Below are 18,769 nucleotides of genomic sequence, written 5' to 3' on the forward strand. Positions count from 1 at the left end.
AGAAACGTCATACTAAAACATGTCAACAACTATGAAAAAACATCATAGTATAGGTACATTGTCAGAAACTATGAAAAAACGTAATAGTATACCATGCCGTCAAAAATCTTAAAAAAAACGTCATAGTACTTTATCAACTTAACATTCATGAAGAAATGTCATAGTTTAGCATCAAATATCAAATATCACCAAGAAAATTTGTAGTCGTAGTATGTCGTCAAAAGTCATGAAAAAACTTGTACTTTGTCAAAACATTTCACAAAAAAGAAAATCGTAGTATGGAAATACAATTTCATGAAAAAAGTAATACTATCTTTCGTTTGAGGTCATGAAAAAATGTCATAGTATAGCATGTCAAAAAAATTCATTAAAAAGTCATAGTAAAGTTTGTCATTGATTTTCATAAATAAAACTCTGTACTCTAAACTCATATTATATCATATTATATGTGCTGGAGCTGGGAAGCTGGATGCTTTGCTTGGCCTGCTGCCCCCGTGACCCGGCCTCAGATGAGCAGATGAAAACAGATGGATGGACATTTCAAAACAGAAGAAAGAGCCAAAATACATTTTCTGATATGATACACATTTCTTTTATTGAGAGTTTTCATATACAATATAATATTTATATATATTTATAGAGTGTAGATGAATTGTTTCCACTAGATCTAAAAAGTCATTCTGCATCATTTTTACAGCCACGAGCTCCTCAGGAGAGAATGAACACTTGAATATAGACTTTTATTTTACAGTTGCATAAAAATACATCATCTCAATCGTCTTATGTAGAGAATTTGTCCAAAAGCAAAAAGAACAGAAAGAACAAACTATTTACATTTTTGAAAATACTTGTGTGAATGTTTTCAACAATGTGCTTTTAGTTCCCTTTATCATGTCGATTAAAACTCTAGCAGCCCTTTTTTTAAGTCGTATCTCACTCTGCTGGATCGGCGTCATTTTTCAGCACGACGTTTGACCTGAAAATAAAGCTGCTGGTGTCGGCGCTGCATCAGAGTCAAATTACATGATGGCTTTTCTGCTTACAAGGGTAAACACTAAAAAACATTAATTTCTTTTTCTTTCTTTTTTTTTTTGCTTCACAAACATATAAATTTAAAGTGCTTTAAGTTTTCATTTGGGGAAATTTATTCATTTTCTAGCAAAGAGTTTGAAGATAAAGGTAAATATCACCCTCAGCTTTGTCTGGCAGGCAAATAAGCTACAGTCCGCAGCTGCTTCACTTAGCTTAGCATCACGACTGGTACAGGACAGTTGACTTTGTAGAGCAGTCTGTAAATATAAAGTTTAATTCTTAGGAGTTTTATAAATAGTAAGACAGGGCAAAAATGTTTTCTTTTCTTTTCTCTTTTTTGTTGTTGTTTACATGACCACAACAATTATGAATCATTTTCTTTTTTCTTCTTTTTGTAACCTTGACTTCTTTAAAAAGATATTTTGAAGCACACTTTTACATTAAGATCATGAAATCACTTCTTTTTGTGATTGTGAGAAAACAAAATAAAAAAAAAACAATGTTGGCCCTTGAGTTAGAATGATTTTTCCAGAGCTTTTAACCAGGTAAACTACGGGTCACAGCAAGGGTCAGTTTCAGTGCTGAGAAATCACTGTGATTTGCCAGAGTGAAATATCGCTTTAATACTGAAAAACACTGAGGGGTTACTCGCTACATACTCAAACGTCTCTCTCAGTGATGGCAAACACAAACAGAGAGAACGACCCTCCCACACTTCATTATTTAAATTATTTAAGTATGAATGACATCATCAAGAAAAAAAACAACCTTAATAACGTCCAGATCCTGATGAAACAGCGACCAACACAAAGATTCAACTTGTATCATATTATATGCAAGAAGCTAAAAATAAAACAGGCTTCTGAAATTTATTGATATATATTTTAGGGGTGAAGTTGTTGTCAAGAGTCAGGAAGTGTCAACAAAGCAAAAATCATCTCAGTTTGTCATCAAAAATGAAAAGACGATACATTTCTAGCGTGATGAGAGGGTTTCCCCTTATTTTTAAACTGGTGGTGTCGGAGGAAAACTCAAGCTGTAACTCAAACTTTATGGTTACAGATATTATGAATATGCGAAAACAATGTAATTCCACTAAATTTTATTGAGACCTTCAGCTCGGTCTTTGAAATGTCAGTGATCAAAGTTCCTCAAAGCCTGAGTGGAGGTATTAATACATCCCAAACTCTAATATATTAAGTTCACAATTACAGGAGACAGAAAAACAGCAAATACTGACTTTTGAAAAGCTGAAATTAACACACTTGGTGATTTTTTTGCTCTCAAATTTTTTTTTGCTTTAAAACATTTTTTTGCTTTAAAATTGAAATTACTGCAATTAAAATATGATTATTATGAAATTGTTGCTAAAAAAAATTCTGTCTGTTGATTAATAGCTTATCATTTCTACTGTAATCGGACCGTGACATGTGGCTGAAAACTGGGGAAAAAGCTTGTAAGTGGACCTTAAGAATTAGTTTGTCAAATTAATTTAGGTGATAATTTAGACACTGTCTTTTTTACAATAGTTTGTCCACCAGAGGGCGCTAACAAGGGTCTCACACATTTGGTGCATATTGGTCACAATTCCTTAAGAAACAATGTAATTCATACAGTGGCTGTTTTGGATATCTCATGCTATGTCTCAAAGTTTCAGAGTCTGTGTGTAAACATAAACGACATAATGTGAGGTTGTATTTATTTTAAAATGTGGAACAATTTCAAAAGCAAAATACGGACTTGGTTTTCAAAGGCTTTTACATTTGCTATTTTGAGTGCGTAAGTGTGTTCACACTGACACGTATGACAAAATGCAGTGCGCTATGGGTAACAGTCAAAAAAGCTCTTGTTTATGCTCAACGTAAGACACGCAGATAGGAGGAACCTTCTGTTTGTACTCTGCGTTCATTTTATGTGTTTATGCAAGTTTTCTGAAAGCTCACTAATACTGATGAATCAGAGCAGTAGCACCGGAGATCATGGGGGCAATGTAGCATAGTTCAAGCAAAAGACAACCGTAGGAGATGATGGAGACGTTCAAAAAATGGCGGGGTCAACAAATCAATAATGTTGGGAACATGTTGGGATGTAAATAATGGCCACACAGACCACTAGTGTCCACAACACTGCCTCCGTTTACAGGTACAATATTACAACCTCCTCCACCGTTGCCTCATTTCTTGTTGTGGGGAAATTTTGACTCCACCCTCTAGTGCCATCTATTGGCTGTATCTATGCCAACATGAGGACGCATGGAAGTATGATGGTCACCATCTTGGATACATAGCAGAAGGGGCGGGACTACCAAACTTGTGAAAATGGCGACTGAGGAAGTTGCAACAGTCGTTACGATGAATAAGCAAATAAGTCAGAAGTCATTTTGGCAGGCAACAATCACCGTGAAATCTTGTAGGTAACACTCCGTCCACTTGCATTTTGCCATTAAGAGGAGGCGGTCAAATGTTACGTTCATAAATTCCAGCAAGTGCACAACATTTGCGTGATTTAGGACGACACCACCCTGTCGAAATTAACACACTTGACGAGAAAGGACACAGTGCGCAAAGTGTACTTCATTAAATCTGAATTGAGACACAGCATCAGATCCTGCCTGTCAGGCTCAACTAACATTAGCATGTAGGCAAGACTGTAGAGCATAGCTATAGTTAGCATTCATGCTAATACCTTATGATTGTCATGTAAAATTTAGCATGTTAGTAGTCACTGACTTGGCTACAGCTTTGTCATGACTATCGTTAGCATGCTAATATACTAACATTTTATTGTTTTATGCTTACTGTTAGCGTTTACCAAGTTACAATGACTTTTACACGGCAAGACAAAAACGAAAGGAAAAAAAAGAGGAAAAATTGTACAAAAGGGCATAAATTGACAGCAGAGGGCCCCGGAAGTCCCGAGAGATGTTTTTTTTTGATGAAAAAAAAATCACCTGTTGGGACTCTCAGGACTCCGTATAATAGAGGTTAATGTAAAGCAGCAAGTTAAACAAACCTCCGATCACACTGGAAATATACGTCAAAAATTGGACTTACAATGATTTGAACCTGGAGACATTTCCAGAAGTTGACTGGATGCTTTAAACGTTGTAAAGCAAAGAAAACCAAGAGAGGAAATCCATTAAGGACATAAAGGTGAGAATGAGACAAAAACACATCAGTGAATACTGTTCTAATAATGTAAGACTTTATCTTACTGTTTCATTTAAAGAATTTTTGGCGTAAAAACATTCTCTGAAGCAGAAATTCGTACGAGAGTCCACATCACATGTTGATCCAGCTACATATAAACACTTTGTCTCTTCACACAGTATGGGACAACGGTGAATGTGCAAAGTTAAAAATAATAAACAGAAAATTATCTTAAAGCTACAGTTTGTGTCTGTACAGCTAACTGAATTTGGCAGCGTGTTGTTACCTCTGAGATAAGTCTATCCTGCTTCTCGACACTTTAACGTCTGTATGTGATTTGGGATGAATCACTCCGTACAGGTTTTGTTGATTCTAAAAATAAATTAGAACCAAAACCTGTAGCTGATTTTTTTTCCCCATAATCATACAAAAAAAAAGTGATTTAGAATTGCAAATTTTCTTTTTTGTATCTGTACAACAAAAAAAACTGAAGGAAAATTTTTGAAAATTCCCAAATGTTGATGGTTAAATAGCTAAATACAAACTGATATGGCCAATATGCTAATTAGACGAGGCTAATACATGATAATTATCACAGAAATATTTTGACATTGATGTTTTACGATATTCAAATATTCAAAATGTAAATATTTTTAAGCATATCATGGTAAAATTTGGTTATGTTGATTCATTTAATGGCTTTTTTTTTTTTTTTTTTGAACACGAGAATTTGAAATATCAAATTACGGCCCAAAACTGCACAAAACAAACCAAACAACAAAAATGATACGATACGAAATCAAAGCATTATTGAACCTGGTTGGAGTTAACATATTGAACCTCAATATTTTTGGGGCCACAACCAAAATGTTTCTGTAACATCAGATATCGAAAACTATCAAATTCCAAAACATCACATTCATAATCGCATTTATTATTCTTTTGTCAAATAGTTTAAATCAATATTTGGTCCATTTTAAAAATTATTCTATGTCTACTTGTTGTTAAGCATTTCAACAGCTTTGGCTTATTGTGCTTAATGAAAGGGTTTCTTGAAAAATAAATGCAAAAAAATTGCATACTTTCTCAAAGTCAGAGATTTAAAAATGGTTTCGGTATCTTTGGCACCAGTACCACAGATTATTAAATGATACTGAGCCTTAACAGTAACCCACTTTTGCTGAGTTTCTGTTATCTCAAGGAGTTGATGTTGTTTTCTAAACAAGCTGAACTGAGCACAAAATCCAAACTACAACTGACCCAAACTCTTCTAGAATTATTTACAACTGCTGAGTGCATTTCTCTGAAACAGGATAGACTCACAGAGGCGGTTATAAGTCAAGAAATAAAGCGAGAAAAAGCAAAAGTCAACAGCATTTCTTACATGACGATAAGTCACCGATCATGTAACACAATATAAAGATTAAGGTGGTCTAAACTAGTTCTGTGCAAAGTTGTGACAACGAAAAATATGTCAAATGCATCACAAAGAAAAAGATTTGGAATTTTTGTTTGTTGGAGCAGCTGAATGAGCAGCGAGGGGGGAAAGACACTTCTATAAAAACAGCTTATAGAGACTATACGTACGAACACATCTCACAGGTGTCAGGTGATTATAAAATCTCTCAGATCCGATGTTTAAATCGACACACGTGAGAAAAAAAACAACCTCCGACAACTATGACGACATGTTCAGGCACAATGATGAGTGATAGTACAAAACTGTACAATACTGTGCAAGTGCAAAAGTTGGAAGCAGAACTGCAGCTCGTGTCTGTAACCCTCACCTCTGACCTCTGACCTCTGACCCCTGTGGTGAGATGGCTACATCTGTGACTTAACAAAGTCACATTCTTGTGCACTTGTATTGAATCATTACAATAATTGCAGACTAAGACAAAATAAAAATCAGAATCACATATTAATAAAACTGTCAAAATCCACATTAATGAATTATCATTAAAGTCACGTTTTCAAATGATCAACGATGTCTGTGCAAATCTAGTGACTAATGTGGGGATGACTCTGATGGTTATGGAGCCTCTAAGAGGAAACCTGCTGTTTGGCACCAGACTGTTTCTACTCAGCACTGAGTCGGTTTTAAAGGGCGCGAGTCCTAAATCACTTTGATGAGTCCCAGACAGTTTATAGTGAGCACCAGGTAGATTACGGTGAGTGCCAGATTGTTTATGAGGATTGTCAGATAGTTTACGGTGAGTGCCAGATAATTTCTACTGAGCACCGGATAGTTTAAATTGAGCGCCAGATAGTTTGAGTGCAAGAAAGTTTATGGTGCACAAGAAGGAGCACAAGAAAAGTTTCGATGAGCACCAGATAGTTTCTACTGACCTCTCCATAGTTTACGGTGGGTGCCAGATAATTTCAATGAGTGCAAGATAGTTTCTGTTGAGCTCCAAACAATTTCTGCTGAAGGCTACATAGTTCACGGTGAGTGCTATTTAATCTTTAGTGTGCGCCATGTAATTTATGTTGAGCGCCAGATAGTTTACGGTGATCACAAGAAACTTGATCATGTCCTCTTAGGGGCTCCACAGATTTTGGAATGAAACCATTAGAATATTAACAGGATTATCTGCAGCTGGGGACAGCATGGTTGACATTACTGTCACAATATTCGTACAGATACTTCCTGATGATGGTTTATTACACAACGTGGCAAATATGTGCAAAATCACATCAAATAAACTGATGTCAAAGAATGAACTGATGTGCATCAAATTAGTTTGTGTGAACAATAACAGAATTTCCTATCGTCGCGATATGATTAAATTGAAGACCGATGATACTGAATTATTGCCCAACCCTGGGATTAAAACTTATGTATTCTTAAAGCAGACTTAGTACAAGTCTGCTTTAAGTAAGAGTCCAGAGCCGTTAACGAGAGCCGAGATTGGTCCGGGTCTTAAAAAATCAACTGTTGTAACACTGGTTCAAAAAAACAACCACCTCAAAACAAGTTTGATAGATTTGTCAGAAAGAAAACGCAGAGGAAGTCAAAATGATTAGTGACCCTTTTTTTTTTAAACAGTAAGTGATAAAGATTTTCTGGGGATTGAACCAATCAGATGACCTTCACGAACACAATGTGGCTGATTTCAAGTAGAGAAGACTAAAGCCGGTCAGAGAGCAAACTTAGAGGGAAATGAAAGAAGTCAAAGTATAAATGCACCTTTACGAGGGAAGAGCATGGTCGCTTCCTGCAGATTCAATATGTACAATCAAACCATGCAGGCTGAAGAAAAGTGAGCACATATCAGCTGCTCCGACTGTCAATATTCACATATAGATACACTATTAACAAACAGACCACAAGTTCTTCACACTTCTACTGACCGGGAACCAGTTTGTAAAACCAGTTTCTCACCCCCGGAGAAAAAGACGTCCTACAGTCTGTCAACCGTCAGCCCAAGTTTGACAAACTGTCGACAAACAAAATAAGTCTTTGAAGTTTTCTCTGGTAAAACCAGAAAGCTTCAGTCAGGGTGACTCAGCCGTGACACAAAAACTAAAACTGTCTTTAAAACACAAAAATCTTAGGCTTCGATGACTGAAACTTTTGTTCAGTGGCTGAATTTGACTCAGGTGTAGCGAGTCTGGGGTGAAAAATACCCGACAAAAATTCTCAACAACTAGCAGTTTTGGCCTTGCAAAAAGCTATAGCCCGTTCAGAGGGTTGCTGGGACAAAGACTGTTTTGGGATATTCAGGTTTTTCTTTATTTTGTAATTTCTCTAGCTGACTGAAGATGCAAACTATCTTCAGCAGATTAGCTGAATAAAATTATATAAAATTTGATAAAAATCTTAAGATGCACTATTCAGTCCCTCCAGGATTTCACAGGCAGTTTTGAGGGCTGGAGCCTATCCCAGGGTGAGAGGCAGGGTTCACCCTGGACAGGTCACCAGACTATCACAGGGCTGACACATAGAGACAGACAACCATTCACACTCACATTCACACCTACGGACAATTTAGAGTCACCAATTAACCTGCATGTCTTTGGACTGTGGGAGGAAGCTGGAGCACCTGGAGGAAACCCACGCTGACACAGGGAGAACATGCAAACTCTGCACAGAAGGGCTATTAACGTTTGCGGTTAAGTTGCCTCGATGGGACAAAATTGCAGGGCTGCGCAGAATTCACGAGGTCTGGCTGAATTTGCGTTTACTGTTGCAACCTCCTGGAGGGACTAACTTTGCGTAGTGTGTAACCCTGGTTCGCTGATTTGTTTAAGTGCTGGGAGAGTCCAGATGTTACTCCACAGACCCATCAGTTATGAGTTCTCATGACTTCATCTTCAAGACCGTGTCTAAATAAATCATGTGATTCCTATATTGTCCTCATAAATTACATGACTTCCAACAAGTGCGACTCCAGGACAATAAGCAGAGGACCGGCTGAAGGTTCTCTGTGTAGTTCAGTTCCTGTAGGTGTCGACTGTATCACTGTGGGTGGAACGAAATGTTCCTGAAGAACTTCGACTCCTTTAGAGAGACGATTGTGATCAACAGTCTGAGAACATTTAGTCATCACCCGCAATTACATCTTGATTAAAACTCAAGATCCTATTAGAACTTCTTCAGAATAACTGATCAGAGAAGATCTGGAGCTTCACTAACAGCATCGACTGATTGGTCAGATTAGAGCTGCATCCTCCAATGGGAAGTCATCCCATGTAAGGCTCCGACTCTTTTGATGTCTGCAGAACAAATCTGAAGAATGAAGCTGAGGAACGAGAGACGTCTTCAGGCAGAGACGTTTAGGTGCTTTGTTCTTTTATCCTTGAATCAGCACAACTTGTATAACATTAACTCCTCTCTGCAACCAATCAGGATCAGCTGCTTGGTCCACAGGACACATTGAGATTGGGGAGGTGTGTCTGTTGCTCATCTGCTCCCCACAACTACCAACAACACCCTTTTCTTTTAGTGAGCACAATCGATTCCAGTCTGACGACACAACCAGTGTGTCCTCAGTTTCCCAAACGTTTTCCGTGATCTCACGATGGTGCTGCTGATGAATCCTTTGTTTATCCTTTAACATGAGAGTGAGGAGTTTGAACCTCAAGGCCACGCCCTCTGATGGGGGTGGAGCCGCACACGTGACACAGCGTATATGTCCTTCTGCCTGATGCTTGAAAGAAAGAGTGATGCTGTGTGATGACCGACCAACAAAAAAGTCTGAAGCTTCACAGATGCAAAAGAAATATCCTGCTCAGAGAGCAGAGAGCAGGCTGAACTGAAGGTGATCTTCACCTCCGAATGTGTCACATCTTCACTTCCTGTGATTTGTCTGTCCATTAGGGAGGCGGGGCTTACAGTGATGCTGGCAGATGATTGGAACCAAAATAAGGTGCGATGGGGTCGATGTTCCTCCAGGTGTTTGAGGGTCTCTGGAGCTGCTGGTGGTCGGTCTGATCCCACAGTGACAGGGTCAGCACTCTGGGTGAGCAGGGGGGAGGAGGGTTTTAGTGTCCGGGGTGCTGGTGGGAGGTGAAGGGGGTGAAGGAAGGGGGAGGAGACAGAGACAGAGGGCTGGACTGAGGACTGACGCCTCCTGCAGGAGGAGAGTCTTCCGCTGACTGTGAGACACTGAGGAGGGAGACAGAAGAGGAAGCTTTATTTGTTATTTAAACTTTCATACTGCTACGACTGACATGTGCTCAAGATGATCCTCACCTGACAGTGTAGCTGCTGCGGTGGGCGGGATCTGTCACCCCGGCGACAAAAAGCTTCTTTGGGGGTCCGTCAGACTCCACCCCTCCTGAGAGACAAAAAGGTTCACAAATGTACATATATAAAAATCTAAAATCCATGCCCCATGGTTGTATGACTCCGCCCGCCAGTCCACCCTGTGGTTGTATGACTCCGCCCACCAGTCCACCCTGTGGTTGTATGACTCCGCCCACCAGTCCAGTGTCTCTGACAGTCTCCATCCATGTCAGTGAAAACATGGATGCTTCACACACAGAAGATCTATACAATCAGCACAGTTTCAAGATTAGACTCACCAATTCAGTATCTGACCAAATGTCTCCCCTTCTGTTCCTGAGATATGACGTTAAAACATGATGATGTCACAGTCAAGCTGACCTTTGACCTTTTGACCTTCATTATTTTATCCTGTTAGACATTTGTGTCAAGTTTGGTCAGAATTGGTTAAAGAATTCTCGAGTTATGGCCAAAAACGCATTTTGTGACGTCACACTGACCTTTGACCTTCAACCACCATATTCTTATCAGTTCATCCTTGAGTTCAAGTGCATGTTTATGTAAGTTCCCTTAAGGTGTTCTTGAGATATCACATTCATGATAATGAGACAGACAAGGTCACAGTGACCTTTACCTTTGACCTATGGCCACCAAAATCTTATCAGTTCATCGCTGAGTCCATTGACTTGAGGCGTTTGTGGCAAATTTGAGGAAATTCCTTCATGGTGTTCTTGACATATCCCGTTCATGATAAACGAGACAGATGAGGTCACGGTGACCTTTACCTTTGACCTATGACCCCCAAGTCTAAACACTTTATCATTAAGTCCATTGAGTTGAGACTTTGTGTCAAATTTGAGGAAATTCCCTCAAGGTGTTCTTTAGAAATTTTGTTTTGTGAAAATGGGACAGAAATCAATTCACCACTGAGTCCAAGGGGACGTTTGTGCCAAATCTGAAAAAAATAAAAAAATCCCTTCTTCACAGACAGGGTCACAGTGACCTAACCACTGACCTGTGACCCTAAAATGTAATCAGTTTATCGTTGTGTCTGAATGGACGTTTCTGTCAAATTTGTAGAAATTCTCTCAAGGCATTTTTTTTAGAAATCATGTTAGCGAGAATGAGACGGACACAAGGACACAATGATATTGACCTGTGACTACAAAATTCACAAATTGGCTCATCCTTGAGTCCAAATAAACGTTTGTGCCAAATTAAAAAAATAAAATAAAATCCCTGAAGAGATTCTTGAGATATGGCATTCATGATAACAAGACAGACAAGGTCACTGTGACCTTATCTTTCACCCGTGACACCCAAAGTCTATCAATATATCACTGCGTCTGAGTGAACGTTTGTGCCAGATTTGAAGAAATTCCCTCAAGGTGTTCTTTCGAAATTATGTTTGCAGAAATGAGACAGACACAAGGTCACAACGATCTTGACCTTTGACGATGAAAATCTAATCGGAACATTGTTGAGTCCAAGTGGCTGTTGCGTCAAATTTGAAAAAAAATTCCCTCAGGTTGTTCTTGAGGTATCACGTGCATGATAACGAAACAGGGGCGTCGGTGGCTTAGCAGATAGAGCAGGCGCCCCATGTACAAGGCTGTTGCTGCAGCGGCCCGGGTTCGACTGCAGCCTGTGGCCCTTTGCTGCATGTCACTCCCTCTCTCTCCCCCCTTCATGCTCATCTGTCCTATCGATTAAAGGCTAAAATGCTCCAAAAAATATCTTAAAAAAAAAAAGATAACTAAACAGACAAGTACACAGTGACCTTTACCTTTGACCTATGACCACCACAAATTTTTTTTAAAAAGTTGGTTGTGACCAAAAACAAAGTCAGAAATTCATCAGGTGGACACAAACACAAAGACTATTTCTCTTTGTCTAACAAGTTCAGCACATGAAGATACAAACTGGTGCCAGAGACGTGTTTACAGTTTGTTTCCATGTGGATTAGACTCAGTAACTGCAGGTGTGAATGTGAAATTATTACCTTTCCTCTTGAGTGGAGTTAACGCAGGCCATCTGACCGTGGCACTGACTGCTGGTCTGTCGGACAGTGAACACATCATGTATGTCAGTAGACTGATACAGACTGAAGCTTCCAATAAAGACACAACGTGAACAGGGTACCTGAACCTCCTGGTGGGACTCGGGGAGGAGTTGGGTGTGACGCCACTGTCCTGTGACTGAAACCACTGAAGAAGAAAAGGTGAAAAAACAGCCAGTCAGAACCCTCTAATCTGGATTTAGTTTATTACCACTAATCTGGATTCAGACATAACCTCTAGACTGGATTAAGTCTGATCTGGATTCAGACAATAATCCAGATCAGTGACCGACATTATTATTGTAATGTTAAAAATGTTTCATCTGTGTTTCCTGACATCTCTCCCTCTGATTGGTGGATGGGATTGCTCTGAATACTACATTACCCATGAGCCTCAGCATTTCAGGTAAACATCCTGACTGACAGGAAGCACCACCTTCAAAATAAGAGCCTGGTCGTTAAAAGCTGGTGTGGAGATGCTCACCACTGACGTGTGGTTGTGCCACTGACTGACTGGAGGAACTGGGATCAGACTGGAAGCACTGGGAGGGAGAGCACAGACGTTAATCCCACTGGATTAAACTTCAGAGACATGAACGGTGTCGTGTCTGTGACGTACCTGAGTCTCTGCAGACTTCCTCTGAGCGTCATCTCCATGTTCTCCTCCTGCAGAAAACACAAACAGCTCTGACCTTTGACCTTTGACCCTATCACCTGTTCGTCTCCACTGTTAAACCAAAGTGCCTCAAATAAAACCAACAAATCTCCACATATCACCTGAAACTCAGTCGAGCTTCACCGACAGGTTTTTGTTACGACTATTTAAATTTCTGAGTGATTCAAAAAGAAGAAAAACAACAACAAGCCACGAAACATAAAATGTTTATATAAATATAACAAAATAAAGTCCCACGTTACTCACATGAATATTTATTTGTCATTGTTCAAATTTCAACCATATTTTTATTTTTTTTATTTTAGATTCTTGCAGTTGTCTTCAGCTCGTGGCTGATGGATGAAGTTTCTGCTTTGTGGAGCATTTTGTAATTTAATTAAATAAAGATTATTTAATCTTTAATTTTCCAAACAGAATTTCAGGTGTTTTAAAACTATTACACGAACTGCAGACACGTAAAATACGATACAATTTTTAATTTGAAAAAGATAACGAAGGGACACTAAATGAAATGAATATGTTTTCAGTAACAGAGGCCTCCATATGTTCGATTTGTGGTTAAAACTTTTTTATTTGCAAAATAAAGACTGGAAATATACAAATCCACTGAAATTGGGAGCAGCTCATGTTGAAGAGAATTTGGATCATTTATGTCGCTTTGTGTTTTGGAAATAAATTACATTTAAGGTTATAAGCTGTTTTGTACATTATTTCTGAAGACAACTTATATTTTAAGGATATATAACGACTCATTTGGGCGCTAACAGATATCGATATATCCATATATTATAGAAAATTATCCAACTCTCTTCCCTGAATCCTCTGACTGAATATTTACCTCTTTATTGTTTTTATTTATATCTCCTTTCATTTATTTTTGTTATTATCATATTTAGTATTATTTCATTTTATTTTTTATCATGACTGTGAGTATCTCTGTATCTTTCCATGTATAGAGGGATCTATCTCTGTACAGTGACACTTTTACACTGAAATACTAACTCATGTTAAAAAAGAAAACAAACCTAATCAGAGTAAACACAAACAAACAGACGTGTCAGTAATAGTGTCTCTAATGACTGTGAGGACACCACAGAGAGGACGTCCCTGTGTTGTTGTGATCTGTCGGACCAGCAGAGTGAAAAGAGAAGAAGAAGAAGTGTGACGTCCTCACCTGCCTCTTGTGGTCGAGTCTGTCTCCGGTCAGAGAGAAAGGAGAAAGAGGGACGAGCTGAGGAAGAGGAGGAGATGATGCATGAAGGTCAGCAGGTGGTGACGAGTCCGTGCGTCAAATACATCATCACTGTGAGTCAAACACTGACCTGTGAGGGACAGCTGGGGTTGATGGACACACTGCTGCGTCTGTACCGAGCCGAGGACACCGGACTGAAGACGGTCATCCCATCGCTGAGACAGACACCACAACAACAACAACAACAACATTATTTCACTAACAGAGACATTTAGTTTATTTATATATATGTGTGTTTATACAGAGACACTCTTTAAAGACGTGTCGACTTTTCAGCTGTCTGAGCCGTCCGCTTGTTCTCTTCACAACAAAAACACACCGTGTCACATCCTTGTTAATCAATCTGATGGTTAATTACAGACGCCACAGTAAGGTGTAGTCTATTGATGGGCATGTATGTGTGTAATTGTATGTTTGTAAATTGAACGTGTTTACAGCTGCCAAGCACTGAATGTCCAAGACAAATTTCCTCCTGGAGGACAATAAAGTTTATTCAGATTCTGATCTTGTGGGAACAAATTATTATCTAGTGCATAAAAGTTAATAGTCTTGTGGGAACAAGTTGTCATTGTGGAACAAGTTATTTTTGTTTGGACAAGTCAATAACTTGTTATTCATCCTGCAGGAACAATTCATTATCTAGTGCGGAAAGTTAAAAGCCTTGTGGGAACAAGTTATTATGTGCACACAAGTCAATAATTAGTTGACTATCTTGTGGGAACAAGGAATGATCTAGTGCGCAAAAATGAATAATCTTGTGGGAACAAGTTAACTTGTTTATCATCTTGTGGGAAAACTTGTCATTTTGGCAGCAAGTTATTTTCTTATGCGCACAACTTAATTATTTATTAATCATCTTGTGGGAACAAGTTGTTATTTTATTCGCACAAGTAAAGAACTTGTTCATCATCACGTAGGAACAAGTTCTCATCTTCTGTGCACAAATTAATAACCTTGTGGGAACAAGTTATTATAATTAATTAATTAACTTGTGCACACACGATGCAAACATTAGCCTACTGTCTTGTGCGCACAAAATCACAAACTGCATTTTCGGCGCTTTAGTGGCTCCGTAGGAAACTGCGTACATCAATAAGAACCAGAACGATTTGTCGGCAGAATATTTGACACCAAATAAAAACGTTAAATTTATCTGTACAAAAAAATGTAACGGTGTAGCTGAATTAGATCGAGCTGCTTTTATTCACTACTTTAATAAATGTTTTAAAATAAATCATGAGAATTTACAGACTGATCATGTTTCGATTTGAGCCAGTAAAGTAAAAACTAACTTCAGCTGTAGATGTCGTGGAGTCAAAAGGATATTTCCCTCTGAAATATAAAGTACAAACAAAAACTAGCTATTGCACTATTTTTTATTAAGTTAACAAAAGCAGCCATATACATCTAACGTCTTTTAGATTCAATGTTTAATTGTACATTCAACATTATAATTATTCGTCAATGTGCAGATTTCTTATAAAACATTGTACTTAAATTATTATTTCTCTACGTCTATATACAGTTTAAAGGCAACTGTATCATGTCTCAGTTCCCTCCCAGGGTTCAATGCAGTATTTTAAATTCTGATTTCTGACACAGAATTCCAAAAAATCCTTTTGTGCAAAGGAAAACGGAGGACTGCAGTTATAATTCCATAATTCATTTATTATATTATAACTGAGGATTAGAGACTCATTAGAGAACAATCATTCTTTTTGGAACACTGTACAATAATTGGTGAAATTATTAAACTCTGCAATATTCTTTTCGGTGTCCTAATTTATTCTTAGCAACATCTTTCCTGAATGTATATTTAACATATGATCCACACACTACACATATTTGTTATTTCTATTTATATATGTGTGTATATATATATATATATATATATATATAGTATTGTAAATTGCAGCCTCATATATCTTTTTTATCTTTAAAACTATACATACGACTTCAATAGGTAAGGATCATATTTTGTACTTTTTTAGCACACTTAACAGACTAAGCATATTTAAGATATTTTATATTTTCAAATATTTTACACTGTTAAAAATTGTAGTATAATGTACTTTTTTTTTTTTCCTTAAGATTTTTCTTATTTCGATTAACTCATAATTCTCTACGCGTTACTATTACTACGTTATCACCATTTCCCCCCCGCCGGGGATCAATAAGCTTTTTCTGATCCTGATTATACCAAATCAGAATCAGAAATACTTTATTGATCCCCGAGGGGAAATTATTTTCGTTACAAGTGCTCCTTGCAAGAGAGGAAAGATAAGTGAAAATATAAGAAATTTAACAAGAGTATTTACAAATATATAGTTCAAATAAACAGGATTATTAACAAAAAAATATATAAATATATAGATATATATGTGTGTGTATGTATGTTAACCTAAACAAGATTATTTACACAATATATATACTAACCTAAATAGATAATACATAATTATTACTTACGTTTAAATATTATTGTCCTACGTGATGCTTGTAGTATTTTAAGTATGCCGAATTAAAGAGTGACTTCTTTACCTAAAATCCATGTGTTACGTCATTGTTAATAAATGTCTGTGGCGCTCTGTGAACAAGACAAAAATAAATGTGCTGTTCTTTAATGGAGTTTGGTGCTGCACATCTAGCTGTAGTACCACTGACCTGACACTGGTGATCATGGGGGCGCTGTTCGATCTGCGGAGTGCCCCGCCTCCTGCCCCACCAGCTGCGCCTGCGCACTGGTCCACTTCCATCCGTTCCATAACTCGGACCGCAGGCCCGGCGGTGGCAGCGCCGACTGCCGGCCTCCGACCTCTCGACGTCGGCGTCGGGCTCTACTCAAGCCCGGTGGAAGCCCGACCCGCAGGCCTCACGAGCAGCAAACCCAGAGCCGCCAAGTCAGCGGGCTGAACACCGAGGCGGTGTCCTCTCTACCGCATTTCCCTCCGAAGGAAACACCTTATCCGTGTCCGGTTGCGGGTCTCACCGTCATCTAAAACCCGCAGCTACGCTTCACTTGCTGCTGTCTCCAACGCAATTTTTATGGCTGCGCAAAAGCGAGATAAAATACGAACCCGGCGCAAAAACACCCGAGACAAAGTTTTGTACGGTCACACAGTCAAAAGTGACCCGGCTGTCCCGGCTCCACCGGGAAACTTTTAATTCGAGTCCGCACAGGTGACGTGACTTTTAGGATTAGCTGTTGAGCTAACTTGGTTTGCAGTAAAAAACCTCCAGTCAGAGATCAGAAAACCGCTAAGCAGCTGCCCGAAACAGCCGCACCCGGGCTGCGCACACAGTCCACCGGGAGAGTCGGTCACACGGGCCCCCTAACCCACCGAGCAGACGTCCAGAAGAGCCCCGTAATCACGGAAAACCAACACTTTGAAAGATTTTCACAACATAGTCCTTCAGCAAATACACACTGTAGTTCAGCAACTGAGAAACAGCGCCGCCGCCTCGGGCCGGCCGCACAGGGAACTGCAACACAAACACAAGCAGTGACAAAGTCAAGCAGCAATAATTCACTTTAATTAATTGAGTTTAATTATTTTTAGTTTGTCCTGTGGGGACTGCAAGATAATAAGAATATATAAAACTATTATAATTTCTTAATTTTAAAAAATATTTGTAATTTGTTGTAATTGTTTTAATTTATCCCCGTGACTGTTTTTTACCAGCATAAAACTATTATAATTTCTTAATTTATTTTCTAACTGTTTGTAATTTGTTTTAATTCTTGTCATTCTTCAATTTATTTTTTCCTTTTAATTTGTAATGTGTTAAACCTCTTGTCACTGTTTTATCCCTGTAACTCTGCTTTACCAATATTAATGTAAATAAGTAAAAGTTATTGATATAGTGCTTTTATACAGCAAGAAAGAAAACACAGAGGACAGAGTTACTGCGTGAGCCACGTAGTTAAAAGTGCACAACTAGCAAAATCGTTAAAAAATAAAAAAACTAAAACTATTATAATCAATTGATTTATTTTTAAACTATTACATTTTATTACTTAAAAAAAAAAAAGTTTTAAACTGGGGTATAAAGCTGAAAAATGTCCAGAAACAGGTGACGGCAAAGGACGGCGTTCCTGCACAGTAAAAAGATGCAAAGCTACAGAATGAGTGTTTTATTATACATATAAACTTTTTACTGATAGTAATATGTTCAGGCATTATCCCTTTGTAATCACCAATATTTTAATTAGTAACTGTAATTTAATTACAAATATTCTCAGTAACTGATTACAATTATATTTATTTTGAATTTTAATTATTCGTAACTAGTTACTCCTCAACGCTGATTATTTATCATTATAATTATTTTTCCTATTTATAATTTGTTGTAATTGTTGTATTAAGATTTAGACATATTTTTTATTTCTTTGGAATTTGTTCATCCCAAACTGTTTAACGTCTTGCCACTGTTTTATCCTTGAAACACTACTTTTAGAAAGTGCTATAAGTAAAATAATGGAAAATATTTGTCTTGTATCGTCTGAGTAATACCTGCATGGAAACTAAATACACAAATATAATAGTAATTTATGCTGAATGCATATGAAACAATATGGTGTTTAGTATATTTGTCAAAATAAAAAAAATTTAAAAAATCCCATGTATTTTTTTTTTTTTTTTTTTTGTTTGCATAAATCAACATAATTATTCCTTGCCTAGAAATATGGACTCATCCATTCATTTCCTGATTTTTTTTTATCTATTGTTAAATTTATAATTTCACTGTAAATTCTCAGGAGACGATGGAGCTGTCCATCCCAGTCCATCAGGGATAAAGATGACTTTTTCAAATGTTTCTTTTAGTCCAATCAGCACTCCAAAAGGTGCAGATTAAATTTTTGTCAATCGAC

The 18,769-nt window shown here is 37.9% G+C and overlaps 1 protein-coding gene across 1 annotated transcript; it reads right to left on the reverse strand.

The window, feature by feature from the left end:
* Positions 1-8,054: 8,054 nt before the first annotated feature.
* Positions 8,055-17,302, reverse strand: LOC117262521 (P2R1A-PPP2R2A-interacting phosphatase regulator 1). Its single transcript, XM_033635531.2, has 9 exons — positions 16,561-17,302; positions 13,970-14,054; positions 13,822-13,878; positions 12,591-12,637; positions 12,456-12,513; positions 12,055-12,119; positions 11,915-11,970; positions 9,880-9,964; positions 8,055-9,792 (listed from the first exon to the last, which is right to left on the reverse strand). The coding sequence occupies exons 1-9, from the start codon at positions 16,659-16,661 to the stop codon at positions 9,669-9,671; spliced, it is 678 nt and encodes a 225-aa protein (XP_033491422.1). The 5' UTR covers positions 16,662-17,302; the 3' UTR covers positions 8,055-9,668.
* Positions 17,303-18,769: the final 1,467 nt, after the last annotated feature.

The sequence above is a fragment of the Epinephelus lanceolatus genome, chromosome 11 (genome assembly GCF_041903045.1).
Source record: "Epinephelus lanceolatus isolate andai-2023 chromosome 11, ASM4190304v1, whole genome shotgun sequence".
NCBI lineage: Eukaryota > Metazoa > Chordata > Actinopteri > Perciformes > Serranidae > Epinephelus > Epinephelus lanceolatus.